Source organism: Chelmon rostratus, chromosome 11, assembly GCF_017976325.1.
Source record: "Chelmon rostratus isolate fCheRos1 chromosome 11, fCheRos1.pri, whole genome shotgun sequence".
Lineage (NCBI taxonomy): Eukaryota > Metazoa > Chordata > Actinopteri > Chaetodontiformes > Chaetodontidae > Chelmon > Chelmon rostratus.
Genome location: NC_055668.1, coordinates 16,953,334 through 16,970,638, shown reverse-complemented (window position 1 = coordinate 16,970,638; position 17,305 = coordinate 16,953,334). Strand labels below are relative to the sequence as shown.

The window sequence follows — 17,305 nt, the reverse complement described above, 5'->3', positions numbered from 1 at the left end:
ACAATGACGCAGACATATATCGATATCGAAAAGTTAAAATGAACTTAAGGGGCTTAGTATGTTCAGCTCTGTGTGCATGGTAGAGTCATTCAGAAGAGAATGTGACCAGGTCCGAAATGCTTAGAAAGAGGAAATCTTTGCCACTTCCACACTGGCTCTCCTGCTATGGAAAAACTTCACTGCTACATGGTGCAGTAATTCAATCAATCCACGAAAATCCTATTAGGAGACCTTCAAACGTGTTTCCAGGGAGATGGAGTGAAAAAACATAAATATTTGCAGTATCACACTTGAGAGGTCAAAATGAAAGCATGGTATTCATGCTGGTGGGGCAGTCAGTGGGCTATGGCATCAAGTCTAAAAACTTATAGGTTAATATTATGAGTGGAATAAAAGTGTAGCTTCAAACACGGGCCAACCCAAAAGCCATGAAAGTGCTGACGGTGAATGTGCTGTAGGCTACAGCCCAGTTCAACCCAGCAAGATCCACAGTTTTATGTTTTATTTTATTTCATGGCGGATGGTAATAAAATACTTTTATAAGATGACAGAAAGAAATGGTTCCAACTTCCCCTTTGATTAAAATGGGCCCTTCAGACGAGAAAGCCAGTTTGACTTCCTGAGTGACTGTACAGTAGGCCTCCAAGGTGGGGCAAGATATATCCACAGTTTCAAAATAACAAACACACATACACATAGCTGTTGGCACACAGTGTCAGGAGCACATTACTCAAACTGATTTTGCATAATAAAATCTGCAGGACTCTTGTCATTACTTAATGACTTTGTAAGCTCCTCATAAAAGGTTTAAAGCAGCTTCTCTACAGGGAAAAGATTCTTCTGAATAATTTAATTACTGTAACAGTGCAGGATCCACAAAACTGACCAAAAAACTCATGACTCTACTTAGGCAAACAGGATTGTGGTGTAGTGTTTCTTAGCAACAGCACCTGTGCAAGGGAAAGGAGTGGGCTGCAGTATATTCGAGGTAACTTCAGTACATATTAAAATCTAATGACATCGTGACACAATGAAAACTACTCAAACACCTGCCTAACAAGATTTAAAGGGAGTGAGAGCGAGTGTCGACAAAGTTGACAGAGTGGATATTCAATTGAGCTCAATGGTGGCTTCATATCATGGGAAAATCTCTTAGTGTTGTAAACGTGGGCATAATATGCACATCCAGGCAGGATATCCAGAGCCTTGTAAAATTCCAGGCAGTAATTCTTGTAAAGCTTGTGTGTGTTTACTCAACAGCGTGCCTCAACGTCGACCACTCCCATTGGACCACTAGCCTGAGCTTGCAATTAGGACCCAGAGTTTGGCAGTTATTAATGATGCCATTGAGGAAGGAAATGGCCGATAAGCTTCTCTTCAACAGAAGCCATAGCCTCTTGTTTATTCATCATGTCAGACTTTCTTAATCATGGTCCTCGGGACCCCAAGCTCGGCCGGTTTCCAGTTTAAGCAATTAGGCACGGGCTACTTTGCACATGACATGAAAGATGGATGCAATTAAGTACCTGGTGAGACAGACCAGTGGTTTTCAAACAGTGGGTCAGGACCCTAGCTATGGCCCTTTCATGTAATTTGAGGGGCCATAAGATGAAAAAATATTTAGTACAAATTTTTTTCCTCCTGAAGCCCTTTTAAAAGGAACAGAATATATTTTTTACCATACATAAACCTTAAAACTGAAATTGAAGGAAACAATTCTGTTGTCTGTCTAACTGTATTACAAATATTACAGAACAATTTCATATTTATAGATTCAACAGGTGCCTATAGCCCTGTGGACTAATGCAGAATTACTGTAAAACAACAGAAACATAATCAAAGAGTGATTTATTTCAAGAGGTCAGCCCCACTCAGTTACAGGGTATATCTGCTTCGTTACACATAGTTTTTAAAAATGAATACAAAATAATTAGGTCTTGTTGAAAAAAAGGACCAGCATCCTCTAAGGTCATGTGAATCAATGCACTCGCTTGAAGATGAGTGCTGTCACACTGTTGCCCGTCTTGCCTCCAAATTGTAAACTGGGTGTAGGTAACTCCTGTACAAACTCAAATCCTGTGAGGCAACACAGAGAAAATGTGCAGGTTAAGAAATGTGCATTATGCAAACTACCAGAACATCACCATGCTGTCTTATGCACTGATGCCAAGAACATTTTCCCTAACCAACTCAGGCAATAGAGGGGTTAGGAGAAGTACTGTGAGTCAAGAACTATCCATCCACCATCTGTGGTGCTTCCTGGGGTCTAGTAAAGGCAGGCTGTCAGCGTGACAGATGAGATCTCAAGGCCCTTTGGCCCCCTGCAGGTTCTCCAGAGTGACTACACTGAGACGAGTGACAGCTACTGGAAGCTTGCCGAAATTCTGACTTTACAAGACTGTTGTTGCCTGCAGCTTAACAACCTGCCAGGTAACTGTCGTAGGAAGACTGTCTGTGTTTTGACTGAGGGTCAGACAACAAAACACCCAAATATTAAGATCTTACAAGCCAGAGAGACACAACTATAAATCACACTGATGCACATGTGAAGGCTTAACATGTTTTGCCAGTGGTTTAACCCATTTACAACACTGCACACATGCACTTCAAGTGATATTTACATTTAGTGTTACTCACCAAAACCTGTTTGTATCACTGAGTTCTAACAATGTACTAAATGTATTTCCTTCCTCATAAAACATTAGTATTTTAAATCCAATAGTTTAAAAGCATGTTTAATAGTTAATAGTCTTCATCTTGCATGTCTTTGTTTGTTACAGCCAGATCTTGGTGTGTTATTACAAACTGTTGATTAGTGGAATAGTGTGACACAATTGGCAGGAATGTATATTATGCCACAACGGTGCATGTACATGTCCGTGCAATAGATAAACAAAACCAGGACCCACTCCATAGTGCTGCTAGAGGTCAAAAAATGCAAAAAGGAACCTTTAACATTACAAACATGTTAGATATTTTTAATGTCTTTTCTCCTTCTGATAGGAATTCATCTGTATTCAATTAAAATGCAATCTGGGTAGCTACTACCAATAAATAAATAATCAGATATACAGTAATTAATTTTAGTATTTCCCCTTACCATCACTGAATCTCTGTAGCAGCTGCTCTTTTGTCCAGTTACATGAGGTGAGAGTGAAGAATCCTTTGTCCTTAAGAGCATCTTTTACAGCTTGGACATAGAGTTTTTTGCCATCCTTGGTGTTGTCTGGGTTTAAGCTTATTGCATCAAATGTTCCTTTGTCAATGCAGACATCAAAACCCTTGAGCTCCCCTTCACAGTTTAAGAAATCCATTTCCTAAAACATATAAAAAGTGAGAAGGTCTGTTAATCAACATTACAGCAAATATATAATATGGCATGTAATGTTTAGTCTGACTTTTTAGAGGTAGGGTAAACTCTACAGTTACCTGCAGAAGAAATCTTTCAGCATCGGCCGAGGTGAGAGGTGTTATTATGCCTCACAGGTTAACTTCAAAACTAAATTCCAACTGCTGATATGGCAGCAGTTAATTCTGCAGAGGTTGCTGACCTACCATACCACCAGTGAAAGGAGCCTTTTATCTGGACAGAGGGCAGAGCACCAGACATCTGGGGAGAGCTCAAGAGCCACATTCTCAGAAACCATGGGTCACAAAATGTGTGATTTATGAATGAGCATTAACACAGATTCACTGGCAACAGCAATGTCAATATATTGTTGCAACTGACCGGAGCTCAATCTGAGCGTGAGTCTGTAAAATGGAATGACTGTGAAGACGCTGAAGGAATGCATGAAGGTGCCGCGCCAAAGCAGCAGTAGACAGTGACTAATGTATGGAGATGGGGCTTGACGGATTTGAGACTGAGAACGAACTGTGAGGTAAGGGACCTGAGGATGAAGCTTTTTTTTCAATCACAAACTGAAACTCCTCACTCTGCCTCAGGCTCCATTCAAGGCTACACATGAACATTCACACAAATTATGTTGGTATTCTGCAAGAAATGAATGCCAACGTACAATTTTTCTCTCTCTCTCACTTACACACACACACACACACACACACACACACACACACACACACACACACACACACACGCACACACACGCACACACTGAGTACTCAAACTGTCCGGCTAAGGTCAATATTGACTTCAGTGGAAGGCTTTCTGCCCAAGCAAAGCACACACCATCATAAGTGTGCGATGCATATTAGTTATATGCAACTGTATCAGGCACACAGGAAAGGAAAATTCACTCATCACATCCATTATAGACCGGCCAACATTTACATCTTGTTTTTGTTGCATATATATGTTAGTAGATGTGTTAAATCCTACCAATTTACTGGGGTTTGAGGTGGTTGAATCTGAATAGTGGGCAGAATTCCATCACTTTCAGGGCCTACTTCTTATCCAACTCTGCCACATGGTAAACAGAGGAGAGTTTCCTCTAACCTTCCCAGGCCCAGGTTGGCTCTCAGTAAGATGAAAGCAATATTGTATTGCTGACATTTAGGAATGAAGCAGAGTAATTAGAAAGTATGTCTGGAACCAGTTTACGTTTCCCAACTGTTGGTCACCTGTGGCTGCCAAATGCATTGTGATACTAATGTAAGATAACTGCAGTTATTCAATAGTTTTTATGACAAAAATAACTGAACCCACCTTTACAGTGATATCTGTCAAGTCCTCCGCCTGCAAGACATTTCTGGCCAATTCTACAGATGCTGGAGAATAATCTATACCAGTCAGATTCCTGTATCCATGTTTAGCCTTGACACATACACACACGCAAAAACACACAAGCAAATAAAGAATAAAGCTTTTCAACTGTGATAGAAATGTCAGAAAAAAGTAGTTTGTCAACAAAATCATCACATCTATATGCTGGACTTTATCACACACATCTATATGCTGGACTTAACTGTGGACAAACTGACTTTTGCACACTGTCATTTTGCACAACTGCACAACTGTACTCATAGTTAACCGCCAGATGTTTATTTTATATTTTATCTCACTATTTCTTCTGATATTGCTATTTTGTATTGTATTTTTGCCTCCTGGCTTATAAATGGTCTTTGCATTTTGTACCTGAAAGTTGTTCTTATTTTGCATGCCCTTGTGTTTCCACCCTTTGAGCTGCTGGAACTGTAAATTTCTCTTTGGAGATTAATAAAGTCTCTGTCTGTCTGTCTGTCTATCAATCAATAAATCATTCACAGCAAACCTAGCTGTCATTCACAAATACATACACAAGGGTTGTGGCTTCCTAAGCTCTTAAAAACACAATTATAAGTTTCAACCAGAGCATCCCTGTTACCCTGGATAATCCACAGATTATACCTTATTTTTGTGATCTGAACTGAACCTAGAATTCATGAAATGAAATAAAAATGTCAAAGGGTCTTTTTGTTCACACCAGTTCAGTTAAAAAGGCTCCATTTCCAGTGCCGATGTCAAGGATGGCAGCATTTTCTGGAATCTTAGCTTGGTCCATCCATCGTAGCACACGGCTCATGCTTTCCTCACCAAACCTTTGAAGAGTGAGGAACACACAGACTTTAGTAATGAGACAGACTGTCCACAACCGAAAATACTACATTGAACTAATCTCTCATTCGGAATCATCATATTTTAGCATAACAACCATGCACTGCAATAATCAGTGGGCATGCTGGGTTAGTTTAGGCAATGGCAAACATATCAATACTCTGCATATGATTACCATATCTCACCAACATCCCCGATGTCTTTGAATGTCTCAAGCTCTTTCTGATATGCATGTTCCCAACTGCAGAGAAGGGCAGTAATTGACAATTAGTTACATAAATACTGTAAGAACAGAGGACATGTTGCTATATTAGAAACTTGACACAGTGTGGTGCAAAAAACAAAACAAACAAACAAAAACATGAAAATTAATAGGCAAAGATGCAATTTAACGGTTACACGGAAATGCAAACTAAAGTAACACCAGTTAGCTAACTTACAAACCTAAATCTTCTCTAAACTGACGGGGAGTCACACATTCCCCTGATAGCACTTATTTTCTAGCTAACAATTCAACTTCATTCTTGCTGTCTACACCACAAGCTGGACGTGACAATTATAAGTTGAGAAGTTATTTCGGTACCGCATTGTATATAAAATGTGTAAATTAATGGTGGCTCCAAGCAATAATGGAAAGAAAAATCCTTAACATATTTTAAAGGTTAACGTTAGAAGTTATTCGTCAGTTAAGCTAGCGCTGTTGTTGTTTCTTGTAACTTAGTTAAGCTAGCTGTGGAGCCTGACGACAATAATCAACCATCATACGTTAACGTTAGCAACGGAGCTAACGGAGCATAGCTCTTACTATTCTTTCGTTCCGAGTCTTGAAGGTCCAAAATCGGTATCTGAGTCTCTGTCGTCCCCTGTGTCCGAGGTATTGCTGCAGCCATGTGTGATATCTGTTGCGATGTCCATGCTGGAGAGTCGACTGTCAAGTCACCGCCTACAGCTCCCACAAGACGTTGCGTTTGAGGAGCGTGCTTGCAACCGCAGGGGGCATCGGGATTGATAGGGATGTTTCCATCATGGCGGCATCCATTTCAGGTTATACTTTTAGTTCTGTGTGTTATCACAGCGCCAACAGCAACTCAGATCATGTAAGTATTCACGAATATGTTGACACACTATTAGGCATTGGCTGTTAAAGTGTGCGTAGCTCGGCGATGTGTCCGATCGTTTATCAACGCCATTAGTTTGTGTTGTTTTCCAGTGTCATCATCCTGTTGCTGGCTAGCTAGTATTGGTTCCGTCTATGTACCGGCAGGTATGGCTAAATCAAACTGTGTAGCTGCAGCAATAGGGGGACATGACTGGTAGTTTTAATATTGTCTAATGTGTTACAGCTGCGCAATGGATAATTATCTAGTTATAACATTAGTTACATAAAGGCGTATACGTGAACACCTGCTATATCGATATAGGAAATGCTGCTAGGAAAGTTTGAGCTCCAGGAAATACTCAGTACTTAGCTACTTAGCATGATAGCTAAGCTACTAAATCAAGTGACTTGCGCGTGTCGGTCCTGCTAATATCTACAGTCATCGCGACCTGTTTTCTGATGGAAGTGTAGTGTGTCATAAAAAATGAGCTAACCCAGTGAATTTCATAAGAAGGTAATATTAACCCTATTTGTTTTTCTCGTTTCCGCATTGCTAGATTAGCTTGTTAGCCATCCAGCTAATGTATGTTGCTTTTAAGTCAATACCGTATAACAACAGGACTGACGTGCGTAACATTCTTTTTTTCATTTTGGGGGTCTTAAGTTTGATCGTTCTAGATCGACAGTCGAGGAGAAATACTTTGTTATGGGTTTACAGGAAAGAAATATTTCACGCAAGAGCTAACTAAGTAAACGTCAGCGCTGTTTACATGTCCTTTCCTGTTGACAAGACTTTAAAAGTCGGCTTAGGCAGGTGGATAGCGGCTGATTACAAGTTTACCTGCATTCCTGACAAAAGCAGGAAGTCTAAGACAGCACTGTTATCAATCAGCTGCTGTCACCTCTCAGTGATGTTAACTTTAAGACGCACTTGACTTAATTTAGTCCCGTATTTAAAAGTTGATTTGGATATATTGTGTTACATGAAGAAATGCCCTGATTGTGATACAGTGATACTAATGGGTATGCAGTTATCATGTTCAAAACATTAACATGAAACGATCTATCTGACATTTGTTCTGTATTGTATCCCATATTACATTACTGTTCAGCAGCAATATTTTTTTCTCTTAATCAGTAAATTTTGTAGTCTAGAAAATCTCCAAAAACAGAAAAAACATTTACATCACATTTCCCAAAGTGGATGTTTTGCTGGCCAATGGTCCAACACCCAAAGATCCTCAAAATATATAAATATAACCCATACAAGAGCAAATGTTTTAATTTTCTGTTCATCAACTAATTCATTAATGGAATGATTATTTTAGGTCTACATTACTGCACTAACCGCAATTTTGTCAAAATTTATTTGCACAGGAGGGCTTCCTGTTAGGAGAAGTAAGACAAGAAGAGACTGTCAGCATCAGTGACACGCAGATCAGCAGCGCAGAATTGCTCCAGGTTGTAGGTAAGTCCTGAAAGTAGCCAAAATAAAAACTTTGTGGCATCTTAATCAAGTAGCAACTGATTAATGGCAGTCTGACACAGAAGCCTTAAGAGGATCGCAGGATCACAGTTTCACAGGAAGACATTTTGACATGTCACAATAGTAAAAGCACAGGTGTAAATAATAATGATATTAATGACTGATTTCTATTTAGCTGCTTCACTGTCAGGGTACCTGTGCTGGCCCTCTCACACCACCAATGCCTACAGGTACACTTGAAATGAAGCAGAGCCATTGTTAATATTATTAATAACATCTGTGGTTTTTCAATAATGACAGTCAAAACGTCTGCTGTGAAAAAGCCCCATTTAGTCCTAATGCACCTTTTTCAAAAAGGTACAGCTTATTAGAAAACACATAATACAGGTTTTGTTATAGCCCATGGTGAGCCCGCACAGGGGTTTTTACTTATGTTGCTTCTTTAGAGCTCTTCCCAAGACTGTGCTGGCATGTATAGACTGAGGATGTTGACCTCACTCCCCTGTTAATTTTATTATCATAGAGACAACCTTTTTCATTCAAGTGCATACATTTTGAAGAGTTAAGTCAGCTGTGTAGGGCCCTTGATATCTGTTTTATAGACTGTAAACTAACTATTTATGTTGAATAGATTAACATTTCTAGTTGAGGATGCCTCATCAGAAAAACAGCATCGTGACATACTTGATAGAGTTTAGTTCAGTCTTGCAGACAGATGGCAACAAGGGACATTTAAATTACTCTACCAGCTGAACTCTCTTTGACATTTCAATTTAAAATGGGTACTCATCTCAATATAACTACAGGAGAGCCACGGGAATCAGTATTACAATTTAATCTGCCAAAATATAAAAAGATATGAACAATTGATGAAATGTTTTTTCAGTTGTGTGGTTTGCTTGGTTTTTACTGCATCCTGAATTTCTCGACTACCCATCAGTCCTATTAGGAGAAGTGTGCTTTGATGCAATGTGAAAAATAACTCGGAAAGAAATGATGCCATTAAGCAGCTTTTGCTGAGCACTTATCCCTCTGCTTCACTTCATTCTGGCACAGACGGGTGCAGATTTATGCTAATGAAGCCTTTTTTAAAGTGACTGGAATAAAAGTCTGCTTGGTATGTAATTTTTGTATTGAATCTAGAAAACAAGTTGTTTTTTTAACCATTAAAAAATGACAGGTATTGTCAAGAATATAAGAAAGATACTATGCGTGTGACAGCAGGTTGTAGTCCTGTGTAGTGAATTGCAGTAATGGGGCTACACTTTTTCTTACATTTGGATTATGCCTTTAAAGATTTGCATATATAATGCTATGTATCTGAAATATCTGTCACTATTTGTTCCCAACAGAAATCCATAACCATGATCCTTGTGCACAGTTATTTAGGTAAGAAATTAGCTTTTTATTCTCAAACAGCTGTTATTATCACCAATCACCAATGCGCATGCTGTAATGTGCCAAAATTATGCTATAAAGTGTATGGCTGTAGAGCAGGCATTGCTTTAGAAGGAGAAGCCAACAATTTTGGCCATAACTGTTTCATGTAGGAAAACCTGACCAACCTTTGTTGGAATACATGTATAATAAGGTACAGTAAGTTGGGGTAGGGGCATTTTACGAGAGATGTTGTTGCTTTGTTATTGAGAGCTCTTATTATTGTTGTTTTTCCCTCAATAAAAAAATGCCTTGGTGCACAGTGGCCTGTAGTATGTTAGTTTTAGGTCACTATAAATATACTGACAACTTCAGTAGATGCAGCAGTTTCTTTACACCAATTTTAGGACACACTGAATGAATTTGACATTGGACAGTAGATGTCCCCATATGACAAGTCTGGGTAGTAGAAGTATGCCAGGGCTGAGGAGGAGGAGAAACAGGAACATGATGACTCAGGTTGAACTTGTTTTTTTTCCCCCCTCTCTCAGCTTTTATGACTACGCAGGCAAAATCAATGAAGAGAATCTCAACAGCATTCTTAAAGATAGGCGGAAAGTGAGTGATATTTTACAATTATTATTATTCATTATTTTCATTTCAACATACTTTGTGGTTGATGTCCTGTAAAATGTCAGTGGTGCCCTCTTGTTGCCTGTAAACCATGGCTACACTTAAATGAAACTAAGTAAGTACAGTAAGTAAGAAATCAGACATGAATTTTACTTTTTATATTTTGGCTTTATTGTAATCTAATGAGTGATGGCAAGCTAGAATTGTGATTAACTAGTATAAATTGAGTTTAGACTTGTGAAAATTACAAAGTCCTGATTTCAACAGTTTTGGCTTAAAACAAAACAAAATGCACTGAAAATGTTGTATTGAAATGAATAATTAAGAATGTCACGTTTCCTCATTGAAGCATTTCAGTAAGTGACTGTACAGGTTTCATAATGATTTGGACAGTTTTTTCCAGATATTGGATATTGGGATTTGCCACTTGGTTGGATGAGTGAGAATTCATTGGATTAAACACATTGTAAAAGATCTGTTTCTTTTTCGTGAAGAACGTCATTGGTTGGTACCGGTTCCGGAGGAACACGCAGCAGCAAATGTCGTTCAGGGAACAGATCATCCACAAACAGCTGACTCAGCTGCTTGGTGTGCCCGACCTCGTCTTCCTTCTTTTCAGCTTCATCTCCACCGCCAACAGCTCCACACACGCACTGGAGTATGTGCTCTTCAGACCTAACCGCAGGTAATAACAGCATGCTGACTAACATGAGCAGACTTTTGATTTTACATAGAGGTGGTTTCTGTCTCTTTTTTTTTTTTTCCTGTTGTGCTGGAATGCTTCAGTCTGATTGATATCTGGATCAATAATGACCTTGTTACTGGTCCACAATTCAATAGTTTCTTGATCAATGTCATCAAAAACATTTCATGTTTCAGTTGCATTTAATCATTTCCTTGTTTCATGTTACTTAATGTTTTTCATGTTAACATGAAAATGGTCCCCATGCAGTAAAGTATACAGATTTAAAATTTGGGGAAACAGGGAGCGTTGGTATCGGATTGGGAATTTGTATCAGAAGAAAGAGAAAAGTCTAATTGGTGCATCCCTGCTTTTTCGTCTCTGACAATTAGTTATATAAATACTATAAGAACAACTCCTAAAGTCAGAAAATGCTGAAATAGTAATTACAGGGAGAGATTTATCATTCTTGTCATAGAAGATTCGTAAGTCACCAGAATCCATCTCACTAAATAATGAAATGCTTTAGAAAAAGTTGTGAAGGCAAAAAAAAAAAGTTCATATTTGTGCTGAAAATGATCGTTTGTAGAATTATACTGTGGATATAAAATGAATTTCCTGAAAAAGTATGTCATGTTTTAGGAGTACTAACTGATCATCTCCACTCAGTAGGTACAACCAGAGGATCACCCTCACAATCCCAAACCTCGGCAACACAAGCCAGCAGGAATACAAAGTCTCCTCAGTGCCCAACACCTCACTCAACTACACCCAGGTCATCAAAGAGCATGGGTAAGGTTTGAACTCCCAACTTTTCTTTTTATTTTTTTCTCTCCCCACCACACACCTGTGTCGCTCCCATTTCTGGCTCAGTCCGGGTTTACTCAACCATGCGTCTCCTCTAACATGCGTGTAGTTGCAGCAGCCACATGTTTTCACCTGACAGCATACTCCGGCTTCATCTTGAGGGCATAACGTGTGCAGCTCCCTCCTGCCCCCATGCTGGTGCCTCAACTAATCAGTCAGAGTTGCTTCCATTTGATGGGGTGTGCTGGTGGCAGGGATTTAATCTGGGTCTCTTTGGTGGTGTGCAACCCCAGGACACAATTCCTGTGTGTGCACTAGACATACTTTATACTTGACACTGTGGTATCAACAGATAGTTGTATGTGACAGGCTGCACATGCGTCTACCTCTAGTTCTGTGCCTTTGTGTCTAAACCCACTGTTTGTGTCTTAGAAGAGTGACTACTGGGTGTCAGTGTCATCCAGGCTGCAGGTGGTTTAGCCAGGCCTGTCTATCCAGCTTCTGATAAGATCACTCTATTTTCACCTCAGCTCATTCAGCTCATATTTGTGTGTGACAGCCAGTAAAATAAATTTGATTTAGCTTTGATATAGAAGACATCTACATGCTCGTACTGTGTGATGTTTATTATGTCTTGATGTAATGGATATATCTGTTGGCAAATCTCTTTCCAGGGCTGAATTCTTCGACAAAGATGGTGTGATGAAGGATATCCGAACAATATTCCAAGTCTACAGTGCACTGCAAGATAAAGTGCAGGTGAGCAACAGATAGCGGGTGCATTTTGCCTAAGACATGTAGTGAAATTGTTTGCTCATTAAGCTTCTTTCACACATAGTTCCCAGCAAATTGGTGTCAGGCGCCGCAAGCGATTTTCACTATTCACACATGCGCCTCATTCAGGAACGTTTCCGTCTCGTGCATTTTTACACATGCTATGGCAGTGCTGGAATAGATGGGGCAAGTGACAGTCCAGCAGATGAGGGTAATGCAACACTTATGGATGCCCATAAACCTCCACAGAAGAAGAAGATGATGATGCTGTTTTTGTCCGGTGCTCTTGTAATGTGCTTAATGTTCAACAAGTTTGTGAAACAAGTTATGTTTTTTTTGTGATCTATTTGAATGAGAAAGATGCATGTGATTCAATTAAAGTAACAAATCAAATATGTCATCGTCACGTTAGTGTTGTGATTGGTTCGCTCACTCCACCTGAGAGCGTCTGCCATCAGACAAACATAACTCTTTACATGCATGCAAGAAATGTTCCTGAACATTTGTTGCATGGGGTTGTGCAAGAAAGTGTTTCGAAAAGTTCCCGAACATTTCTGGGATAGACTGCGTGTGTGAAAGGGGCTTTACATGATTAGTGTGTGAAAGTTTTCCACCTGTTTGTCTTGTTTTTAGGCTGTGTGCGGGGAGGTAGAACAAAGCGAACGTGTGAAAGAGAAAATTCAAGAGGATGTGAACAAACTCAAACAACAAATCGCTCTCAGGAAACGCAAGACGGCAGAAGAGGAGAGGAGTACGTATTTGTTTTGGATTCTGTAAACTTCAATTTCAAATGTGTGCTGGTTTAAGATTTTTAAACGTGATCTGGTTTAAGATTTATAGTGAACAGCAAAAATAAATATGAAGCAAAGGTTGTGTAGTATTTCAAACCTTAGGAGTGGATCCCTTTCCCTCAGGACTTAAAAATCCAAAATATTTGATCAGTCAACCAATCAACCTGATTTGTGCTGATTTTTAAGTTCCGTTTTACCAGTTACATCTTTCTCATTGTTCCCCAGGACTCCATGAGGCCCAAAATGCAGACTCCCATTCCACTTCGGAGGAGAACATAGAACCTTCTGAGGCTTCTCCTCTGTCCCGGATAACTTTCCACGCACCCTCTGCCCCCGAGCGGCCCAGTACCTCACCTAACCCACCATCTTATGCTGACCTCTTGTCCCAGGATGACTCTCTGCTCTCCACTTCTTCCCCACCTACCAGTGCTGCTCTACTGCCCCGGCCCCAAGCTGTGGGCTCTCCAGGACACCCTACCCCTGGCCCACTGGGGATGGGCCTGGGCCTCGGGTTGGGCTTGGGCACCAGCTCTAATCCCGTCACCACTCCCAGCACCCCATACCTTGGCAATGGTGACGGGTCAAGCTCTGACTCATTAGACAGACAGGCTGCGGGGCAGGAAGATGATGAAGACGATGAGGATGACGAGGATGACGAAGATGAGGACAGTAGCGAATATGAGAACTTAGTGAGTGAAGCCGCTCATCTGCCAATGGCCAGCGTTTTAGCGCAAGGCCGACCGGCTGCCCTTAGTCCTGATGGGGACGCTCGTGGCTCACAGACCACATAGAAACATGCAGGGTGTGTATGGGACACAAATAAGTGACACACCTTGAGAGGTGGGCATCTCAAGCAATCAAAGATAGACAAATATAGACAAAAAGAAGTGCCAGTCCTGAAAGTGAAAGGCATGCACAGGTGGTATCCCGCTGTGAGTATTTCTTCTTGTCTTAGTCTGATCTCCATTTTAAGGGGAAACATTGCTATACTTCGCAGGCTTAAAAGTGTGTCTCACTGGGGGGAAAAGTTGTCTGTTTGCGTTTTTCTTTTCTTTTTGGAATGGGGTCAGTCTGGATACTTCAGTGTGAACGTGTCTGGTTTCATGGTCGGAAGTGGATATTACAGCGCAATTTATGCCAGCTGGTTTGCGAGCCGGCTCCCCAAAGGACAGGCCCTTCTCCACACTTTCCTTATTGTTTTTGTTTCACATTTGCATCACCAACTCTGAGCACCCACTCTTGCATTACCTCTTGCACTATTATTATTATTATTATTATTATTACTACTAATATTTTGGCCTTCTTTTAAACAAACCATCTATATAATCTAGATAATGGGGAAAATATTGTGCAGCCTTCAAACAACTTTTAAAATGATGTAGGCAAATGGTTGTTTTTTTTAATTTGAAGAGATATATTTGTTATTACAATTTCTTTAACATGCACATTTATCTCATTTTGATTTTGGACTTTCTTTTCCATTTTCCACAGTCTTGTCCAATTGATTAATCGTAAAGTTGCCTATTTAAATAATGAAGAATAGATTTCAAACAAAATTTACTCTGCCACTTCTGTAATGGGTGCTTTATATATACATAAATATATATATATATTTTGTCAGATTAACAGTTAATCTAATTTGATTGACAAGAATGTCAATGTCTTGTTCCTCTTGGATAACACTGAAATTGTATGCGCTTTGCTGCACTTAACAAAATTTAAGCTTTCTTTATTATTGTGCTATACCAATGCTGTCATGTTGTGCCACTTGAGTAGTCCTCTTTGACCACCCTGAGCCACACTCAGCTCAGCTTTTGTGCGTTGTACGGGGTTCACAGGGCAAACACAATGTACTGTAGCTTTACTAACCAGATGCTTAAGGTTCCCTTTCTGCTGCTGCAACACAGAGAGCTGCCACTAAAAAAAACTGCATCTGTCTGTTGTTCTTCACATGAAAACCTGGCTGCTACTTCCACTTCACAGTGCTGGTTGTCTTTAATACTACTGACCGTGATCATATAATCACTTCAAGCTCACTTCTCACTGACTTGTTCTCTATTAAAATCCTAATGGAAGGCTGATACCCCCTGTAGTGTGTGAGTTGTAACCTTGGGAACAGAGAGCGAGCGATCACCTTCCTGTCTTGCATAGTTGACAGCAAACCTCGTGTATTCTGACCTAGTTGGGTCAATGTTATGTGTATGGACCTGGATAATGTGATGACAACATCATGACCTTGCTTCAGTATACAGTGCCTTCCACTCAGGGCAGTTTCTATCTGCACACAGAACACATTCACAGATCTCTCTTGAGGGGTAAAATGATGACAAATTGTGTTGTGTTTGCATTAATTGACTTCCACCTTTTTTTATTTAGTCCTGCAGTTATATGCCTCTCTTTCCATGACGTGTTTTGTCTACCTGAAACAATCTTCACTGCTTCCTAAAGCTGTTCTTCCTTTTTTCTTTCACTGACGACTTAAAAGTGGACCCGCATCTCATGGTTGCAGCTCTGACTTTGCTTGCTTTATTATTTGAAACTGGAATTGTGACAGTAAAGTCCGAGGGAATCTGCTTAGTAGCCGATACTTCCAGCAAGGCAGAGTCGGTATGATGAGCATGACTGACATGCAGATGACTTTTTTTAAACATCTGGTCTGTTTGAAGACAACTGAGAAACAAGGTGTGGATTTATTAATGTAGGACACACTCCTTGCATGAACCGATCAATTCAAGACACTTATAATCAGCATGGACAGACATTTGCACTGCACATGGAGGTGATCAGGAGGTTGCACTCAGTTTGGAATTGAAGACATTTTGTGATGGGAGAAGCTTTGCCTTGTGAACTAGCTCCGCTTTATTTACACAGCCTGTTTGTATGTCATGTTTTCTGCCTTAGGGTCATTTCATTTGCCCTGATGTGTAATGCCAATGCATCACTTACGGGGACTGGCACTCAAAATGTTACTTAATAATCACTCAGAGTAACACAATCACACAATGTTAAAAGAAATGACAAAATCAGTTTGTTAGGAGTTTGGTTTCCTTTGACTACTGGAATATAATAAGGAAATATATAATGAATGTATAGTAGACAAGGGAGGGGGGGGGTAGCATTTAAACAGCACTTACTGTATAAGCGTGTCTCAGTTGAGTGTTGTGGTGGTATAGAGCAGCAGTTCTCGATGTTGGTCCTCACTCTTAATCCTGCTCCTCAGTCCCTAGATGATTGCTTTTTAAGTATTTCCTTCTGGCACCCCCAGGTGTAAGCCTGACTTGATGGCCAGCATGAAAACCAGCAGGTCTCTGGTGCTGAGGATCACTGGCATGAAGCATCAGAGGGCTAACATTGTTAAGATCCTATACCTTTCAAGTTCCAACGTAATCCAAATATACACTCATGTACTCTTACTGTATGGAGTGACCCTTCCCTTCCTTCCCCGAGTGGGCCATTCATTGCAACACCGACACCTCCCTGAAAGCACAAAGTTCAGTGCACAGCTTAGATCTTCTTAGCTTTTATCTGGATATGTGTACTTGATGAAAGTAGACCAAGGACTTGCTTGGATGAGCACAGAGAATATGGTTCTAAAACGGGGATAATAAATGAGACATGCATATGTGATATGATGTGCCTTTGTTTTCTTATTGCGGTACATGGAGTACCTCTTTCAATGTGGAAATAATTTTTGCATGCTTGGAGACCAAAAAACATTTAAAATGACTGTACAATGTATACACATTTTTAACTTCTTCCAAAAACTTGCGCAAAACCTGAACTGTATTTACTTTGGATGCGTATTCCTATGCGCCAAACCTACTGGTGCGTATGTCAATGACATCACATTGGAGTGGGATGAGCTTTCCTGTAAACAAGAGTCGCCTCCATGCATAAATTTTCCCGGTGAACAAATTACTTGGTATAGTATTAATCATGGTGTAAATTAAATTTCGGCTTCGGAGTGTGTACATGACTGTCAATAATAACAAATCAGCGTTGGGAGCTGCTCAAGCTGTCATGCATTACTGCAGACTGCTTGCTGCAGTATTTTTACGATGACATCATCCCCTTATCCTTTTTGAGGGGTTACCACGTGGTT

The 17,305-nt window shown here is 40.1% G+C and overlaps 2 protein-coding genes across 4 annotated transcripts; one reads left to right on the top strand and one right to left on the bottom strand.

Moving 5' to 3' along the window:
• Window positions 1–1,831: 1,831 nt before the first annotated feature.
• eef1akmt2 (EEF1A lysine methyltransferase 2) lies at window positions 1,832–6,484 on the bottom strand. 2 transcript variants are annotated; one of them, XM_041947597.1, is made up of 6 exons: window positions 6,360–6,484; window positions 5,730–5,795; window positions 5,424–5,538; window positions 4,667–4,774; window positions 3,101–3,317; window positions 1,832–2,076 (listed from the first exon to the last, which is right to left on the bottom strand). In XM_041947597.1, exons 1-6 carry the CDS (start codon window positions 6,467–6,469, stop codon window positions 1,979–1,981), a joined length of 714 nt encoding a protein of 237 aa, XP_041803531.1. In that variant the 5' UTR covers window positions 6,470–6,484; the 3' UTR covers window positions 1,832–1,978. The 2 variants fall into 2 exon arrangements, with proteins under 2 accessions (XP_041803531.1, XP_041803532.1); XM_041947598.1 differs by having other exon boundaries at window positions 5,740–5,795; window positions 6,360–6,445.
• Window positions 6,485–6,571: 87 nt separating this feature from the next.
• abraxas2 (abraxas 2, BRISC complex subunit) lies at window positions 6,572–17,297 on the top strand. Of its 2 annotated transcripts, none has more exons than XM_041947432.1 (9): window positions 6,572–6,651; window positions 8,031–8,121; window positions 9,492–9,528; window positions 10,068–10,134; window positions 10,644–10,834; window positions 11,504–11,623; window positions 12,313–12,397; window positions 13,046–13,163; window positions 13,429–17,297. In XM_041947432.1, the coding sequence occupies exons 1-9, from the start codon at window positions 6,580–6,582 to the stop codon at window positions 13,992–13,994; spliced, it is 1,347 nt and encodes a 448-aa protein (XP_041803366.1). In that variant the 5' UTR covers window positions 6,572–6,579; the 3' UTR covers window positions 13,995–17,297. The 2 variants fall into 2 exon arrangements, with proteins under 2 accessions (XP_041803366.1, XP_041803365.1); XM_041947431.1 differs by having other exon boundaries at window positions 11,501–11,623; window positions 13,429–17,296.
• Window positions 17,298–17,305: the final 8 nt, after the last annotated feature.

Excerpts from the sequence above, each read along its gene's own strand:
- abraxas2 (XM_041947431.1), top strand. The coding sequence starts at position 6,580 with ATGGCGGCATCCATTTCAGGTTATACTTTTAGTTCTGTGTGTTATCAC. Across the intron at positions 12,398-13,045 it reads CACTGCAAGATAAAGTGCAG|GCTGTGTGCGGGGAGGTAGA; the intron begins GTGAGCAACAGA and ends TCTTGTTTTTAG. Across the intron at positions 13,164-13,428 it reads GACGGCAGAAGAGGAGAGGA|GACTCCATGAGGCCCAAAAT; the intron begins GTACGTATTTGT and ends ATTGTTCCCCAG.
- eef1akmt2 (XM_041947597.1), bottom strand. The coding sequence starts at position 6,469 with ATGGACATCGCAACAGATATCACACATGGCTGCAGCAATACCTCGGAC. Across the intron at positions 5,796-6,359 it reads AGACTCGGAACGAAAGAATA|TTGGGAACATGCATATCAGA; the intron begins GTAAGAGCTATG and ends CCTTCTCTGCAG. Across the intron at positions 5,539-5,729 it reads GGGGATGTTGGTGAGATATG|GTTTGGTGAGGAAAGCATGA; the intron begins GTAATCATATGC and ends CACTCTTCAAAG.